Source organism: Carcharodon carcharias, chromosome 21 (genome assembly GCF_017639515.1).
Source record: "Carcharodon carcharias isolate sCarCar2 chromosome 21, sCarCar2.pri, whole genome shotgun sequence".
Taxonomy (NCBI): domain Eukaryota; kingdom Metazoa; phylum Chordata; class Chondrichthyes; order Lamniformes; family Lamnidae; genus Carcharodon; species Carcharodon carcharias.
This window is the reverse complement of record NC_054487.1, coordinates 52,681,780-52,701,201: the sequence shown is the minus strand read 5'-3', so window position 1 is coordinate 52,701,201 and position 19,422 is coordinate 52,681,780. Positions and strand designations below refer to the sequence as shown.

The following is a 19,422-nucleotide window of genomic DNA, read 5'->3' as shown; positions in this document are numbered from 1 at the left end:
ATTTTTAAAATTGTTTACCATTAAAGAAAACACCAGAGTTTGTGACCTTTGGCCCAGGCCAGGAAGTTGATGGCTGAACTATGGGTCAGGCCATAATAAGCTAAGAAGTGTGACCTTCAGGGCCAGGCCAAGGTATGCAGATGACTGGACAATGTAGTAAATCGTCAGAATAGATAAAGCAACATTCGTGATTCACTAAATGCGGGCATTGTTTATGTTAAAGGTCAGGTAATTCCGTGACTAGTTTATAAACTTAACTGTAATTGTGGACATAATGAACTAGACAGACAAGATAAGAATGTGAGTTAGTGATGAAGTATCACAAAGATGGTATAAATATATGACGGAAACTGCACCTTTGCATAGCCCCTTGGAGCATGCTGAGAGAACATTTCCCTGTACGCGTACTTGTATTGAATAAAACTGTTTGATTCACCTACAGCTCACTATGTGTTGAGCATCTTTTGATACTCCACAACACTTATGAATTCAACCATTTCCTGATTTGACAAGGGATGAGAGTCAATCTCTTAGCTAAATTTAATCTGTTGCAATTTTAGTGTAAATGCAGTAATTTTAGGAAAAGCTGTTTTTGCCCTCATTTGCATACAAACACCTCTGTCGGGTGGCCACATCCTCTGCCAGCAGACAATTCTGGAATGGGTATTAACTCTTATGTCCAGTGTTCACCTCAAAGTCATGAAGTTTGAGCCCAAAAAACCTTGAAATTTCAGGTCCTCAATTTCATGTGCACCAGTACGGCTTTATTTTCTAAGGTTTAAATTATAGAAGCACCTGCAAAGGAAAATCTGTGAAAGAATATAAACTGGTAAAACTTCTTTTAATTTACTGGTTCATGGGACTGTTGACAAGATCAGTATTTATTGCCCAATCCTCACTGCTTTTAGAACAGAGATGAGGAGAAACTTCTTTAGCCAGAGAGTGGTGAATCTGTGGAATTCATTGCCACAGAAGGCTGTGGAGGCCAGGTCATGGAGTGTATTTAAGACTGAGATAGATAGGTTCTTGATTGGTAAGGGGATCAAAGGTTACTGGGAGAAGGCAGGAGAATGGGGTTGAGAAACTTATCAGCCATGATTGAATGGCGGAGCAGACTCGATGGGCCGGTGCTCCTATGTCTTATGGCCTGCCCTTGAGAAGGTGGTGAGCAGCCTTTTTGAAGTACTGCAGCTGGTGTGTAGATACAACAAAATAAAGAGATTACCATTGAGTCAACGTTCATACTATTTACCAGCTGTTAGGTATGTTAGCAACAATACTGGCATCCCCTAGGTTAACACTTGCTTATTTTTTGGACAGGAAAACTTGGAAATTAAGATAACAAGTTACACTAATGCCAACAAGTCTGCTTACTAATCCATTGCTATCTAGACAGATTAATTTGTAGGCTACCACCTTTTCTGATGTTTCAAGGGAGGGAGGGAGGGAGGGAGGGAGGGGGAGGGAGGGATGGAGGGAGGGAGGGAGGGAGGGAGAGAGAGAGGGAGAGAGAGAGTGAGAGAGAGAGTGAGAGAGAGAGTGAGAGAGAGAGTGAGAGAGAGAGAGAGGGGCTTGCGACCAAATAGGCTTTTTGATCACTGGGACATTGCTCAGTTTTTATTAATATTGTCAGATTTCCTATGGTTCTGGTCATGGTGAGCTAGGGCTATGCTGTTGCAAAGAAGGTGGGGGGAAGTACATATCTTCAAAGCCTTTCAGTGGAAATAAGTTTGTGGAAATGTGCTCTGAGACAAGTGAAATAAGTGACTTTTGATTGGATGCGGGGACATTAGCCCATCATAAGCAGATAAAGAAATAAAGCTGCTCCTCCCACAAATTAGAGTTGACCAAAACAATAAATCTATGCAAAAAAGATGAAAAAAATGGCTGTTTTGGGGGGAACAGTAGCTTAAGAGCACACAATTACATTGATTTTAAATCACTCAAAGCCCATTCACTTGTACAGAGTTTAAATTTGGCCCACAGTGTTTGTCTGGTAAAGTGTGAATGAGCAAATTGGCAATGTATTCCAATTGCTGAGTAAATATAAAGAGAATGAAAGGAAACCCATGTACCTCAAACACCTAAATAGGTCCTACATTACTGGGAGCAAAGAACAAAAAAAAAATTGTATTCCTGAGAAAGGATAAGGAATAAGATAGGAAGTGGGCTCAATCTAGTCCCAAGCAATAAATAAGCACATGGTTGATTTAATGAATGCAAATTCCATAAACAGAAATCCCTTTAGACAATTATATAAACATTCATGCTCCAACCAAAACTTACGCAAAGGGAATCCCAAAATGTTTATAAAAGCAAAAAACTGCAGACGCTGGAAATCCAAAACAAAAACAAAAATATCTGGAAAAACTCAGCAGGTCTGACAGCATCTGCGGAGAGGAATACAGTTAATGTTTTGAGTCCGTATGACTCTTCAGCAGAACTAAGGAAAAGTAGAAAAGAGGTGAAATATAAGCTGGTTTGTGGGGGGGGGGGGGGGCTGTGTGTGTGTGTGTGTGCTGGCAGTGGGTGGGACAGGTAAAGCTGGATAAAGGACCAGTGTTAGGTGGAGATTGCCAAAAGATGTCATAGACAAAAGGACAAAGAGGTGTTGACGGTGGTGATATTAGCTAAGAAGTGTGCTAATGGTGATATTAAGGGTAGAAAACAGGACGAGCAAGGGTCAGATAGCTCTAATGGGGGCGGGGTGGGAGGGAAGGGTCCCTTCCACCAGATCCACAAGAATGTGGTTGACTCTTAAATTAGGGCTAGGCAATCAGGCCTAGCCAGCAGTGTTGATATCACATGAACTAGTTTTTACAAAACATCACATTACTGCATCTTTAAACTGTCCTTGTTTGCCTTATGTTCATGCAGTTTCGTGGACTGATCACTGAAGTGGCCACAGCTCCCAACATGACCCAGTGCACACACTTTCCTAAAGTTCTTTAGATTGACAACTAGACCATTAACCAAGTGTATTAGAACTTGATCATTGTTACCCCTCTTTCAGGTCGATGATGCACAAGTATCAATATTAAGCCAGGAAATAGCATCAAACATAAACGTTTTGGGACAAAACAAAAGTACCAAAATGTTTATGTTTGATGCTATTTCCTGGCTTAACACTGATACTTGTGCATAATCGACCTGAAAGAGGGGTAACAATGATCAAGTTCTGATATACTTGGTTAATGGCCTATCTTGTTATCAAAAGAACTTTAGGAAAGTGTGTGCACTGGGTCATGTTGGGAGCTGTGACCACTTCAGTGATCAATCCAGGAAACTGCATGAACATAAGGCAAACAAGGACAGTTGAAAGATGCAGTAACGTGATTTTCTTGTAAAAACTAGTCCATGGGATGTCAACACTGCTGGCGAGGCCTGATTGCCTAGCCTTAATTTAAGGGTCAACCACATTCTTGTGGATCTGGGGTCACGTGTAGGCCAGGCCAAGTGAGGACATGAGTGAACAAGATAGGCTTTTATGACAAATTGGCAATGGTTTCATGGTCATCCGACTTCTAATTCCAGATTTTTATTGAATTAAAATTTCACTATCTGCTGTGGTGTGATTTGAACCCTGGCTCAGAGAGCATTACCCTGAGTCTCTGAAATACAAGTCCAGTGACAATACCACTATGCCACTGCCATCCCCTTGCAATGAAACTGTGATAATGAAAGCAGAAATGTGGGACTAAAACTATGTTTCTGTATCCCACCACACTTTAATGGAGCTCCATCTTTGCTTTTACATGTCTATTCTAAAAGTTTAAAATGTGCATACTTATCCATTTTCTTCTGCACCAAGTCTAGGAATTCATTGCAGTACACAATATTGTCTGGTAGGCCCACATTGAAAGAATGATCTTTAGCCATATGGTTGAAGAGAATAGCCCTGAATATACATTTAAAATAAAACTTCAATGAAAAATAATGGTTTAAGTCCTTGCATTTTCACTTTTATGGTATAAAGTTGTATTAACATAGGTGAGTTACTACTTTTGTACTTTTAGAATAGAGTCACATTTACAACTTAACAAAAAGTTAAAAAAAAAATTAAAACCCTTTTTAAAGTTGGACATCAATGACACAAAATGCTTCATGGACAAAATTTAATTCACCAAACAAACCAAAACAAACATATTACACAGCAGTACAAATGAATATAATCACCTGTGCATTTTTTCAATTCTTTTCACTGAAATTTCTACTAGAAGACCCCAATCTCAGCAAACAAGGCAGAGACAGAGAGAGGGGGGGGGCCAGGCGGAGGAGAGAGAGAGGGCCAGGCGGAGGAGAGAGAGGGGGCCAGGCGGAGGAGAGAGGGGGGGCCAGGCGGAGGAGAGAGGGGGGGCCAGGCGGAGGAGAGAGGGGGGGCCAGGCGGAGGAGAGAGGGGGGGCCAGGCGGAGGAGAGAGGGGGGGCCAGGCGGAGGAGAGAGGGGGGGCCAGGCGGAGGAGAGAGGGGGGGCCAGGCGGAGGAGAGAGAGGGGGCCAGGCGGAGGAGAGAGAGGGGGCCAGGCGGAGGAGAGAGAGGGGGCCAGGCGGAGGAGAGAGAGGGGGCCAGGCGGAGGAGAGAGAGGGGGCCAGGCGGAGGAGAGAGAGGGAGACAGAAAGAGAGAGGGAGACAGAAAGACAGATAGAGAGGTTGAGAGAGAGAGAGAGAGAGAGAGAGAGAGAGAGAGAGAACGCAAGCGAGGTGAGCAAAGGCCACTTAATTTGAAAACCAAGTTATGTCTGACCACAATTTGTTACAGAGGGTAAAGAAAATCACATATACGTGATACGTTATTCATTCATTTAATCATATTTGCTCTGCATGAAGGTAGGTCTTTCGCTCTGTCTGCTGATGCTTCAAACTGAGCTGTTTTCTTTGCAGTTTTTCTCAGTGATGGTTTGCTATTGCTTCCAGTTCCAAGTGCTGGTCAACCTCAGATGGAATGGGAATTAAAGCACACACCAGCCATCTAGCCAACTAAGCTAACCAGTACCCCCAGCATGATCACATAAATATATGGAAAAAAAATTTGTGTTTTGGAATTCTCTCAGTAATCAGTGGAATATGGAATAATGTTGTGCAACAATGCAACAGATCCAAGTGGCAACGAGTTTAATGTTTTGTAATGTCATTCTCATAAAAGGCCTAAGTTTGGCGGAAAAAAAGTTATCTATTAAAAAAAGGAACTGGGATATTTCATAAAAGTCATTTGAACATTCCCAGGATTAAAAAAAAGCACAGCTACTTCACAAAGTACAGACCTGTTTCCTGCAAATTCTTCATTACAAAACATACAGATACGAGCAAAGTTGCTGTCATTCCTTTCCTGCTGTTGTTGTTCCAAAACCTCTTCCTGTGAAAAAGGAAGTGAGTCAGAAAATTCATGCTGACCATGTTATTTTTATCCTAGAGAACAATGAGGGAAGAAATAGACAAAATCAAGCAATCTGTAAAGTTGTTGCTGACTGGATAATATTCTTATTTAACTTTCATCAAATGCATGTTCTTACAGAACATCGATGTAAAGAATACTCAAACTAACAATGAATGATCTATGCTCAGAGAAAAAGCTAACAAGTAAAGACAACACAACAAATTGTATTTCAAACACATTTTTTAAACAGAAAATATCCTGCAGTCTTTCAAAGATGAGAAACAGATATTAAACAGTTTAAGAAGAATTAGGAGGGATGACTAAATTATGGTCAAAAAAGTTTTTTTGAGGAGACCCTTGAGAAAATCAGCTGCAAGAAGTATGCAGGTCCTAGCAGAAGTCAAATAAAATGGATTTGATTTTCTAGTTGTTCAACTCGAAGATGCTCTGGTTGATCAATAACTTGATACTGAGCAGCCGCCAACACAGATGGTCATGAAGTTGAGGATGGTGGTGAATAGAAAGAACTGGATGTCATCAAGACAGATAGAAGCAGACTACATGCCTATGGTAAATGTCACTGACGGGCAATATTTAAACAAAGAGAAGAGGGAGTTAAAGACAGAATCTTGGGGGCATTATGGTGGTAGCCAAGTGCGTTGTGAAAGTAAGGCTTTACTGGAGAAGTACTATTGGATAAGGAAGAGTAAAAGTAGGCGACAGTGATTCTGCTGAGATTGTCCATGAAGGAGAAACAGTAGAGGGGAATAAAGTAGTCGAATGCTTTGGAAAGGACAAGGAATGTTAACGGCCTCCTCCTGTTCAACAGACTCAAGGGCCTGAATGGCCTCCTCCTGTTCCTGTGCAACAGGCTCGAGGGGTTGATTGGTCTCCTGTTCCTGTGTAGCAGGCTCGAAAGGGGCAAAGATTGCAAAAAAAGGATATCATTGATTACTTTGCTGAATTTGCTCAATACAATGAACAGGACGAAAACCAGACTTTAGAGGTAAACATGGAGTTGGCTGATGACAACAAATTCCAGGGTCTCCTAAAAAAGGGAGGTTAGAGATCAGTTTACAATACAGAAGGGTATTTGGGTAATTGTGCTCACCCCAACTCGGAGAGAGCATTTTCAGTTACTCTATTTTCCTAGTTTTTCTTTGTCGCCTTTTACAAATACAAATTTTCTTTTTCAAGTATTTATTTATTTCTGCTGAAAAGTATTATGGATTCTGCTTCATTCACTGTTTCTCATGAAACTTTGAATGTCCTGCTGCATTAAATAAAAATCTCAAACTCTTAATTTTATTTCATCAAAACCCCTCAATTTTTGGGAACTCCAGCAGATTGCATCTTAATTTACCTCTTTTCTGATGACAAGAGACCACAGTTGATCTAATCTCTTATGTTGGAGAACCTTTTGGTCTTGACAGCCGTCCTAAAGTTGGAGAGAATGGAAGCGCTCGGGGTATGCTATCCGAGGAGGAGGTTGGCTACAAGACTGATGAAGGGGAGATGAATGGTTCCCATACAAAGAGCAATCTTTGAGGTAAAGAAAGGCAATTGTGTGATGAGGTGCTGGATAGGAAGGGTACCAAAGCAGCAGGAGGTGCATCGCAGAGTAGATAAACTGCTAAGTGCTGAATGAAGATGAGACAGAGAATAAGGTGGAGTAATAAGAGGTTGGGGACAAGGGAGGATGAAGTTGTGATGGCTGAATCACCTGCATGGATCATTGCAATGAGATGAAAAAGTCCAGACATTCCACCCACTTGACTTTGGAGATACAGAAAGGCAGGGAAAAGGACCACAGAGACATTTGTTGAATGTCTTAGCTTTTCTTTACCTTCCAAAATGATCTGAATAATAGTAGGAGGATTTGACCGTAGAGTGGGCAGAGTGAGGGAGTACTGCTTGATATGGTGAACTCAGGTCTGGCATTGGAAAACCATTGGAACGCAAGCTCCAACAACTCATCGACACCAACACCCTTCTAGGACCGTCCACTCCTGCCTATCCCTCCGGCCCCACCCCACCTTCCAATCCCAGCCCCAGCCGTGTATTCACTATACCCCCTGACCTTCCCCTCTCCGACTCTGAACATTCAGTGCTTAGCAAAGGACTTAGTTTCATACCCTTACGCCCTCATCTCAATGAATTTCGAGTTCAGCACGATGCTGAACTCTTCTTCCGCCATCTTTGTCTCCGGGCTCACTTCTTTGGGCAGGAGTCCTCTCCCCGTTCAACGGATCCTTTTACCCACCTCCAATATTCTCCCTCCACCTGGACCCCACACTCTGGATTCTTACCTTCTCTTGATCTTTTCATTGAGAACTGTCAGCACGACATTAGTCGTCTCAATTTCTCTGCTCCTCTCACCCATTCTAATCTCTCTCTCTCTCTGAACTTCCTGCACTCCGTTCTCTCAGGTCCAACCCTGACATTGTCATCAAACCCGCTGACAAGGGTGGTGCTGTTGTTGTCTGGTGCACTGACCTCTACCTCGCAGAGGCTGAGCGTCAACTCGCAGACACTTCCTCCTACCGCTCCCTGGACCATGACCCCACCACTGAACATCAAGCCATTGTTTCCAGGACTGTCACTGACCTCATCTCCTCTGGGGATCTTCCTCCCACAGCTTCCAACCTGATAGTCACCCAACCTTGGACGGCCCGCTTCTACCCAAAATCCACAAACAGAACGGTCCCGGTAGACCGATCGTCTCAGCTTACTCCTGCCCCACAGAACTCATTTCTCGTTATCTTGACTCCATTTCTCTCTCCCCTTGTCCAGTCCCTTCCCACCGACATCCGTGATTCCTCTGACACCTTACGTCACATCAACAATTTCTAGTTCCCTGGCCCCAACCGCTTCCTCTTCACCATGGACGTCCAATCCCTCTACACCTCCATCCCCCACCAGGATGGTCTCAGGGCCCTTAGCTTCTTCCTCGAACAGAGGCACGAACAATCCCCATGCACCACTACTCTCCTCCGTCTGGCTGAACTTGTTCTCACACTGAACAATTTCTCCTTCAACTCCTCTCACTTCCTGCAAATAAAAGGTGTGGCTATGGGTACCCGCATGGGCCCCAGTTATGTCTGTCTCTTTATGGGGTATGTGGAACATTCCTTGTTCCAGTCCTACTCCGGCCCCCTTCCACAACTCTTTCTCCTGTACATCGATGATTACTTCGGTACTGCTTCAAGCTCTTGTCGGGACTTGGAAAAATGTATTAATTTTGCTTCCAATCTCCACACCTTCATCATTTTCACGTGGTCCATCTCTGACACTTCCCTTCCCTTCCTTGACCTCTCTGTCTCAATCTCTGGTGATAGACTGTCCACCAATATCCATTATAAGCCTACCGACTCCCACAGCTACCTCGACTACAGCTCCTCACACCCCGCTTCCTGTAAGGACTCCATCCCATTCTCTCAGTTCCTTCGCCTCCGTCGCATCTGTTCTGATGATGCTACCTTCAAAAACAGTTCCTCTGACATGTCCTCCTTCTTCCTTAACTGAGGTTTTCCACCCACGATCGTTGACAGGGCCCTCAACCGTGTCCGGCCCATCTCCCGCGCATCCGCCCTCACGCCTTCTCCTCCATCCCAGAAACATGATAGGGTCCCCCTTGTCCTCACTTATCACCCCACCAGCCTCCGCATTCAAAGGATCATCCTCCGCCATTTCCGCCAACTCCAGCATGATGCCACCACCAAACACATCTTCCCTTCACCCCTCCGGTGGCATTCCGAAGGGATCGTTCCCTCCGGGACACCCTGGTCCACTCCTCCATCACCCCCTACTCCTCAACCCCCACCGATGGCACCACCCCAGGCCCACGCAAAAGATGCAACACCTGCCCCTTCACTTCCTCTCTCATCGTCCAAGGGCCCAAACACTCCTTTCAAGTGAAGCAGCATTTCACTAGCATTTCCCCCAACTTAGTCTACTGCATTTGTTGCTCCCAATGCGGTCTCCTCTACATTGGAGAGACCAAACGTAAACTGGGTGACCGCTTTGCAGAACACCTGCGGTCTGTCCGCAAGAATGACCCAAACCTCCCTGTCGCTTGCCATTTTAACACTCCACCCTGCTCTCTTGCCCACATGTCTGTCCTTAGCATGCTGCATTGTTCCAGTGAAGCCCAATGCAAACTGGAGGAACAGCACCTCATCTTCCGACTAGGCACTTTACTGCCTTTTGGACTGAATATTGAATTCAACAACTTTAGGTCTTGAACTCCCTCCTCCATCCCCACCCCCTTTCTGTTTCTTCCCCCTTTCTTTTGTTTTTTCCAATAATTTATATAGATTTTTCTTTTCCCACCTATTTCCATTATTTTTAAATCTTTTATGCTCCCCCCACCCCCACTAGAGCTATACCTTGAGTGCCCTACCATCCATTCTTAATTAGCACATTTGTTTAGATAATATCACCAACTTCAACACCTCTGTGTTCTTTTGTTCTTTTGTCTGTGACATCTTTTGATTATCTGCTCCTATCACTGCTTGCTTGTCCCCTTGTCCCTACAACCACACCCCCCCCTCCACTTCTCTCCCCCTCCCAAATCCCCACCACCCCCCATCCCCCCCAACCTTAAACCAGCTTATATTTCACCCCTCTCCTTGGATTCACCTAGTTCTGTTGAAGGGTCATGAGGACTCGAAATGTCAACTCTTTTCTTCTCCGCTGGTGCTGCCAGACCTGCTGAGTTTTTCCCAGGTAATTCTGTTTTTGTATTGGAAAACCAAGCCTGTTTTATGCCAACTGAGGTAAGCTGATACTTGGTAACATTAATTACAATTTTCAGTAAAGAAATGTCTTTTTGAAGTGGCAGAAAAAAAATCATATCGTGCTATGATACTTGCACAATAGCCTTCCAAGCAGATACATTCAACAATCAATACTTCCAGTTGGGGGCCACAGGTGAAGGAAGCACAGAATGGATAATTATAGGCTATGTCCCTCAGACATTGAATAATCATTTTCATGATAAATATTTGCTAGCATCATGCAAAAGCAGAGTGGGTTGACTCATTCTTTTTAGTAAAAGGCACTGAAACACTTTGCAAGTGCAGAAAGTATAACCATTCAAAAGGTCCAGAATACTACAAGTTTCAAGCAGGTCCATTTTTGAAAGTAAACCAGAAGATGAAATCACTTGTTAAATCTGATGAGATTAATATATTAGTTCCAATTAGTGCAGCCATATCATTTTTAATGGTGTGAATAAGATGTCCCAGGAACATCACAGCACGAGTTCCTCAGGGTAGTGTCCCAGGCCCAACCATCTTCAGCTGCTTCATCAATGGCTTTCCTTCCACCATAAGGTCAGAAGTGGGGATGTTTGCTGATGATTGCACAGTGTTTAGCACCATTCGCGAATCCTCTGAAGCAGTCCACATCCATGTGCAGCAAGACCTGGACAATATTCAGGCTTGGACTGATTAAGTGGCAAGTTACATTTGTGACATTTAAGTGCGAGGCAGTGATCTTCAACAAGAGAGAATCCAACCATCTCCCCATGACATTTACTGGCATCATCATCACTGAATTCCCCACTATCAACATCCTGGGGCTTACCACTGAACAGAAGCTGAATAGGACCAGCCATACAAATACCATGGCTACAAGGGCAGGTAAGAGGCTGGGAATTCTGTGGTGAGTAACACACCTGCTGGCGCCCCAAAGCCTGTCCACCATTTGCAAGGTACAAGTCAGAAGTGTGGTGGCACACTTGCCTCAATGACTGCAGCTCCAACAACACTCAAGAAACTCGACACCATCCAGGACAAATTGGCCTACTTGTTTGGTACCCCATCCACCATCTCCAACATTCACTCCTTCCACCACCAATGCACAGTGGCAGCAGTGTGTACCATCTACAAGATGCACTGCACAATTCACCAAGGCTCTTTCGATAGCATCTTCCAAACCTGCAACCTCTGCCACCAAAAAGGATAATGGCAGCAGATGCATGGGAACACCACCACTTGCAAATTCTCCTCCAAGCCACTCACCATCCTGATTTGGAACGATAATCACTGTTCATCCACTGTCAGTGGGTCAAAAAATTGGAACTCCCTTTCTAACAGCACCGTAGATGTGCCTACACCAGATTGACTGCGACAGTTCAAGGCCGAGGCTCACCACTACCTTCTCAAGGACAATTAGGGATGGGCAATAAATGCTGGCCTAGCCAGTGATGTCCACATTCCATGAAAGAATAAAATAAAGCCAATACCCATTCGCATTACCCTTTACAGATGAAATGAATCATGCATCGTTTGGTTCACTGTTTAATTAAGCCAAATGGTTGAATTCTGACAAGGGATGGGCTATGATCAAACATTCCACTGGTGTGTTTCCTTGTTGGTAATAAGTGGGGAAACTGCAATCCTTGTGCTCATGGTAGTTTCCAAAAGATCTGGGGTTACCCCATTGCAGGATTTATGCAGAAACATTGTAGGGTACATGAAGAGTTTATTAATAAATGAGCAGATTAGTTCAAAACTTTCATGCTAAAAATGTGCAATGCCATGAAAAACAACTAAGATAAATTCGCTAATCCCACATACAAAAGGCACACAGGTCAGAAACAGGGCTACAACATTAGTGAGATTCTCCACATTGTGCTTTCTTTATCTGTGACCCCAAGGTTAATGGATTTATCGGATGGAAGGTAATTATGAAAAGTATCTTAGCACTGTGTGATATTCTTGTTTGCAACTTCAGGGAGACTTTTGTTTGGTGACATGGCACTTACCTCAGTTGCTGAGATTCTGATAGAAGTCAGAAGGTGATAGTTTCATGCCTCACTGTCCTTGAGCATATATTACACACTGACAACTAGTGCAGTACTGAGGCAGTGCTTCAATGTCTGAGGTGGCTTTGAATGAGACAAAAAAATGTCGGCTGGTCTGCTTCCTTGGATGGACATAAAATAATCCAGGGTATTATTCAGGGAGGAGTATGGAAATTCTGTGCTCTGGCCAATATTCCTCACACAAAAAAAAATGCTGTGGTCAGTTCTTTGCTGGTTGTGCATCTTTGTTGTTTGTATACAGGGAGCTATGTTTACCTGCAGAACAATAGTCACGACACATCAGAAAATAACTAATAGTTTGTATAGTGCTTTGGGGAATCCTGAGGTTGTGACAAGGTGCTATATAAATGCCAATTATTTCCTTTTTTGTTCTTCATATTTAAAAAGTTCCAGGAAAATAATGCAAAACTTGTGCTTTGAGTTATGCTTTTATATCTCCATTATCTTTCAACATTTGAATTAAGCAATTAGAAATCAGACCACAGGCTTCAGTCCAAAAACCAACGGATAACAGGAAATTCCTGTTATTTCAGGCTAGGCAAAAACAACTTGTGCTGAGAAATTTGTAATTTGTGAACTACTATAATACATTTTTTCACAGAAATATAAGTTATTGATGATTCTTTTTCATCGAGATGCTGTTTATATTTAAAAGAGTGTGTTCATTTTCTGAAAGTATGGTTTTAACTATAATTATTTACATTTGTGCTACTTATAATAGAACTTTTCTTGTGAAATAAGGATACACCATGACATTTATGGATTTGGTCCACATTTCTAAACATAGCTTGATTTGATTCATTACAGAGTAATAATACTTTATGCCTACTTCAATAATCAGATTATATATATTAGTTACAATTTTTAATTTTTGTTAAGTTTTTTTTCTTGGTTGGGTGGTTGGAGTAGTGGTTTCAATGTCTGAAACCAATCCTGCAGGTGATCACTTGCTGCTTTTAATCACAAAGTAGTTTTACCATCTTAGATTTTCTTTTAATATTTCTCTATTTCCTTTCCAGAGAGATTATAAATTCTGCTTCTACAGTTGCAGAGTCAGAGGCAGCAGCAATGTGAAGAGTGAGTGCGGCATCAGACGTGCAGCAGCTAAAGGGGGTGAAGGTGGGGGGGGGGTGGTTGCAGAGTGAACAGAGGGGAGCGAGGGGTGGTTGGGGGTGGGGGGGAACCTGGGAATGCACTATAGGTAAACAATGAAAGTGCTTCCACTGGTGGATGAATGGGGTACAAGGCAGGCTACCAACCACGGATTCTCACAGGAAGAAGCAAAGGGCAAAGAAGGAGGATTTTTGTAGGATTATTAAACCATGTGATGCTTCACCAAATGTATCAGTGTACAAATAGAACATCATGTAGAAGGAAACAGGATATGCAATTTTAAAGGAGGAAAGTAAAAGGAGTTAGTGGGAAGTTGGGGCCAGAGGAGTAAATGCCAGACAGGCATAAACACTGAGGGCCAAATGGTCTCCTGTGCTGTAATTTACATTATTCTATGAAAATTTTCCTTCGTGGAGTTTAGCCTTCAGAAACGATGGTGCAAAGTTGAGTTTAGGATGATGTACTCTGAGGAACATTCCTAACACGAAGCTCAACCACTGTGCTATCTTGATTTGGTCTGGGTCAATCTGTGTTGACCGACCAGTTTTGACATGACGAATGCAAGGGCAGATCAACATCTGACTCAGGCTCCTAGCTCAAAGTTGGCACCTTTACACAGAACCAGAGGCCTATCCAGTGTCCAAAGAGATATGGGGCAGAATTTAATCTTGGCAATGGGGTCTTGCCATCGACTGGAGAATTGGCAGGTGTCCCACATCATTTCCGTTGGGCAAGGCCTGACAGAACCAAGTGTCAGTCAGACACTTAACTGGCCAGCATCGGGCTATCCCTGGGATTTAAGACCCAGGGGTGGAAACACCGCCCGCTAAGAGGTGCAGCCAGAGGCTGTCAGCTCTCCATTGCTGGCAAATGTGGCTGCTGTTGGTAAAAAGGGCAGGCAGTGGCTTTCATCAAGACCACCTCTTCCCGACAGTGGGTTTCTGAATCAGGCACTATGCCTTTGAATGAGGGATGCCCCCTGTGAGCTGCAAGCAAATCAGTGACAGTGGGATGAGGCCCTAAAGTGGGCATTAATTGCCCACTTAAGGGCCTCAATTAGCATCTGTGGGAAGGCTGTCCATGAGCCTTCTCATCCCAGACCTAATTGGGAGGGGGGCGGGGAGGTGGCAAGGTACCTACCCAGCAACCTCCCGCCTGAGTAAATGCCACCCTGCCTCCAAACTCAGGAGGTGAATTAAATTGCAACCATGAATTGGGATGGGGTCTGTTAAATGTGGCATTGATTATGGAGCCTGACTGCATTTGTGTAGTGTGGGGGAATGCAGACTGTAGATGTAGGGTCGCTATCAGTGGGTTATAAGATTACAACTAGTTATAGGTAGTATACATCGGGGTTATACCTACTACTAACAGTTACATGTAAACTTACCAAGTTATTCTATTACCTTTGATGATGAGGGCAATCTGGATGCCTACAATATTACTATCAATTATCATTGTATTTTCAGTGAGTTACTATTAGTTATTTGTGGAATCATAGTTCCTCCCGCCTCTGGTTTATGAATCCCTCCCCCACCTTCAGTTTCCCTTCTTTGGACTTGACCTCTGGGTTCTTGGGAGCTTCTCACCCAACAGTCGTTGGTACAAAACCATCAGCAACAATACTCAACTACAGAGCACCAAACATTAACAAGTAAATGCAATAACAATAGGCATCATGATCGAACATCCAAGAATGCCTTTAACCAGAGTTGCAACCCTAAAGTAATTTAAGATTACCATTATATGATCATGAACTGCGGGTCATGGTTTATATATACTTATCATGTCTGTTAACTAAATTTGTTCCAATATCTGTAATTAAATTTTTTATATGTTGGTGCTTACTCTCAATTATTGAGCATTTTTTCTCGCTTGAAAAGGACGCGGAGAGCGGCGGGGGCTCCAGCTCGAAAGGGACGCGGAGAGCGGCGGGGGCTCCAGCTCGAAAGGGACGCGGAGAGCGGCGGGGGCTCCAGCTCGAAAGGGACGCGGAGAGCGGCGGGGGCTCCAGCTCGAAAGGGACGCGGAGGCTCCAGCTCGAAAGGGACGCGGGGGCTCCAGCTCGAAAGGGACGCGGAGGCTCCAGCTCGAAAGGGACGCGGAGGCTCCAGCTCGAAAGGGACGCGGAGGCTCCAGCTCGAAAGGGACGCGGGGGCTCCAGCTCGAAAGGGACGCGGGGGCTCCAGCTCGAAAGGGACGCGGGGGCTCCAGCTCGAAAGGGACGCGGGGGGCTCCAGCTCGAAAGGGACGCGGGGGCTCCAGCTCGAAAGGGACGCGGAGGCTCCAGCTCGAAAGGGACGCGGAGGCTCCAGCTCGAAAGGGACGCGGAGGCTCCAGCTCGAAAGGGACGCGGAGGCTCCAGCTCGAAAGGGACGCGGAGGCTCCAGCTCGAAAGGGACGCGGAGGCTCCAGCTCGAAAGGGACGCGGAGGCTCCAGCTCGAAAGGGACGCGGAGGCTCCAGCTCGAAAGGGACGCGGAGGCTCCAGCTCGAAAGGGACGCGGGGGCTCCAGCTCGAAAGGGACGCGGGGGCTCCAGCTCGAAAGGGACGCGGGGGCTCCAGCTCGAAAGGGACGCGGGGGCTCCAGCTCGAAAGGGACGCGGGGGCTCCAGCTCGAAAGGGACGCGGGGGCTCCAGCTCGAAAGGGACGCGGGGGCTCCAGCTCGAAAGGGACGCGGGGGCTCCAGCTCGAAAGGGACGCGGGGGCTCCAGCTCGAAAGGGACGCGGGGGCTCCAGCTCGAAAGGGACGCGGGGGCTCCAGCTCGAAAGGGACGCGGGGGCTCCAGCTCGAAAGGGACGCGGGGGCTCCAGCTCGAAAGGGACGCGGGGGCTCCAGCTCGAAAGGGACGCGGGGGCTCCAGCTCGAAAGGGACGCGGGGGCTCCAGCTCGAAAGGGACGCGGGGGCTCCAGCTCGAAAGGGACGCGGGGGCTCCAGCTCGAAAGGGACGCGGGGGCTCCAGCTCGAAAGGGACGCGGGGGCTCCAGCTCGAAAGGGACGCGGGGGCTCCAGCTCGAAAGGGACGCGGGGGCTCCAGCTCGAAAGGGACGCGGGGGCTCCAGCTCGAAAGGGACGCGGAGGCTCCAGCTCGAAAGGGACGCGGAGGCTCCAGCTCGAAAGGGACGCGGAGGCTCCAGCTCGAAAGGGACGCGGAGGCTCCAGCTCGAAAGGGACGCGGAGGCTCCAGCTCGAAAGGGACGCGGAGGCTCCAGCTCGAAAGGGACGCGGAGGCTCCAGCTCGAAAGGGACGCGGAGGCTCCAGCTCGAAAGGGACGCGGAGGCTCCAGCTCGAAAGGGACGCGGAGGCTCCAGCTCGAAAGGGACGCGGAGGCTCCAGCTCGAAAGGGACGCGGAGGCTCCAGCTCGAAAGGGACGCGGAGGCTCCAGCTCGAAAGGGACGCGGAGGCTCCAGCTCGAAAGGGACGCGGAGGCTCCAGCTCGAAAGGGACGCGGAGGCTCCAGCTCGAAAGGGACGCGGAGGCTCCAGCTCGAAAGGGACGCGGAGGCTCCAGCTCGAAAGGGACGCGGAGGCTCCAGCTCGAAAGGGACGCGGAGGCTCCAGCTCGAAAGGGACGCGGAGGCTCCAGCTCGAAAGGGACGCGGAGGCTCCAGCTCGAAAGGGACGCGGAGGCTCCAGCTCGAAAGGGACGCGGAGGCTCCAGCTCGAAAGGGACGCGGAGGCTCCAGCTCGAAAGGGACGCGGAGGCTCCAGCTCGAAAGGGACGCGGAGGCTCCAGCTCGAAAGGGACGCGGAGGCTCCAGCTCGAAAGGGACGCGGAGGCTCCAGCTCGAAAGGGACGCGGAGGCTCCAGCTCGAAAGGGACGCGGAGGCTCCAGCTCGAAAGGGACGCGGAGGCTCCAGCTCGAAAGGGACGCGGAGGCTCCAGCTCGAAAGGGACGCGGAGGCTCCAGCTCGAAAGGGACGCGGAGGCTCCAGCTCGAAAGGGACGCGGAGGCTCCAGCTCGAAAGGGACGCGGAGGCTCCAGCTCGAAAGGGACGCGGAGGCTCCAGCTCGAAAGGGACGCGGAGGCTCCAGCTCGAAAGGGACGCGGAGGCTCCAGCTCGAAAGGGACGCGGAGGCTCCAGCTCGAAAGGGACGCGGAGGCTCCAGCTCGAAAGGGACGCGGAGGCTCCAGCTCGAAAGGGACGCGGAGGCTCCAGCTCGAAAGGGACGCGGAGGCTCCAGCTCGAAAGGGACGCGGAGGCTCCAGCTCGAAAGGGACGCGGAGGCTCCAGCTCGAAAGGGACGCGGAGGCTCCAGCTCGAAAGGGACGCGGAGGCTCCAGCTCGAAAGGGACGCGGAGGCTCCAGCTCGAAAGGGACGCGGAGGCTCCAGCTCGAAAGGGACGCGGAGGCTCCAGCTCGAAAGGGACGCGGAGGCTCCAGCTCGAAAGGGACGCGGAGGCTCCAGCTCGAAAGGGACGCGGAGGCTCCAGCTCGAAAGGGACGCGGAGGCTCCAGCTCGAAAGGGACGCGGAGGCTCCAGCTCGAAAGGGACGCGGAGGCTCCAGCTCGAAAGGGACGCGGAGGCTCCAGCTCGAAAGGGACGCGGAGGCTCCAGCTCGAAAGGGACGCGGAGGCTCCAGCTCGAAAGGGACGCGGAGGCTCCAGCTCGAAAGGGACGCGGAGGCTCCAGCTCGAAAGGGACGCGGAGGCTCCAGCTCGAAAGGGACGCGGAGGCTCCAGCTCGAAAGGGACGCGGAGGCTCCAGCTCGAAAGGGACGCGGAGGCTCCAGCTCGAAAGGGACGCGGAGGCTCCAGCTCGAAAGGGACGCGGAGGCTCCAGCTCGAAAGGGACGCGGAGGCTCCAGCTCGAAAGGGACGCGGAGGCTCCAGCTCGAAAGGGACGCGGAGGCTCCAGCTCGAAAGGGACGCGGAGGCTCCAGCTCGAAAGGGACGCGGAGGCTCCAGCTCGAAAGGGACGCGGAGGCTCCAGCTCGAAAGGGACGCGGAGGCTCCAGCTCGAAAGGGACGCGGAGGCTCCAGCTCGAAAGGGACGCGGAGGCTCCAGCTCGAAAGGGACGCGGAGGCTCCAGCTCGAAAGGGACGCGGAGGCTCCAGCTCGAAAGGGACGCGGAGGCTCCAGCTCGAAAGGGACGCGGAGGCTCCAGCTCGAAAGGGACGCGGAGGCTCCAGCTCGAAAGGGACGCGGAGGCTCCAGCTCGAAAGGGACGCGGAGGCTCCAGCTCGAAAGGGACGCGGAGGCTCCAGCTCGAAAGGGACGCGGAGGCTCCAGCTCGAAAGGGACGCGGAGGCTCCAGCTCGAAAGGGACGCGGAGGCTCCAGCTCGAAAGGGACGCGGAGGCTCCAGCTCGAAAGGGACGCGGAGGCTCCAGCTCGAAAGGGACGCGGAGGCTCCAGCTCGAAAGGGACGCGGAGGCTCCAGCTCGAAAGGGACGCGGAGGCTCCAGCTCGAAAGGGACGCGGAGGCTCCAGCTCGAAAGGGACGCGGAGGCTCCAGCTCGAAAGGGACGCGGAGGCTCCAGCTCGAAAGGGACGCGGAGGCTCCAGCTCGAAAGGGACGCGGAGGCTCCAGCTCGAAAGGGACGCGGAGGCTCCAGCTCGAAAGGGACGCGGAGGCTCCAGCTCGAAAGGGACGCGGAGGCTCCAGCTCGAAAGGGACGCGGAGGCTCCAGCTCGAAAGGGACGCGGAGGCTCCAGCTCGAAAGGGACGCGGAGGCTCCAGCTCGAAAGGGACGCGGAGGCTCCAGCTCGAAAGGGACGCGGAGGCTCCAGCTCGAAAGGGACGCGGAGGCTCCAGCTCGAAAGGGACGCGGAGGCTCCAGCTCGAAAGGGACGCGGAGGCTCCAGCTCGAAAGGGACGCGGAGGCTCCAGCTCGAAAGGGACGCGGAGGCTCCAGCTCGAAAGGGACGCGGAGGCTCCAGCTCGAAAGGGACGCGGAGGCTCCAGCTCGAAAGGGACGCGGAGGCTCCAGCTCGAAAGGGACGCGGAGGCTCCAGCTCGAAAGGGACGCGGAGGCTCCAGCTCGAAAGGGACGCGGAGGCTCCAGCTCGAAAGGGACGCGGAGGCTCCAGCTCGAAAGGGACGCGGAGGCTCCAGCTCGAAAGGGACGCGGAGGCTCCAGCTCGAAAGGGACGC

General features: G+C 48.9%; 1 protein-coding gene across 1 annotated transcript in view; it reads right to left on the bottom strand.

The window, feature by feature from the left end:
* The window catches only part of znf277 (zinc finger protein 277), a 77,257-nt gene that overhangs the window by 23,681 nt on the left and 34,154 nt on the right, over positions 1-19,422 (bottom strand). The window contains exons 5-6 of the mRNA XM_041216106.1: positions 5,261-5,352; positions 3,788-3,898 (exon numbers count right to left, since the gene is read on the bottom strand). Of these exons, the coding sequence (XP_041072040.1) occupies positions 3,788-3,898; positions 5,261-5,352 (203 nt within the window). The remainder of the gene's footprint in view (positions 1-3,787; positions 3,899-5,260; positions 5,353-19,422) is intronic.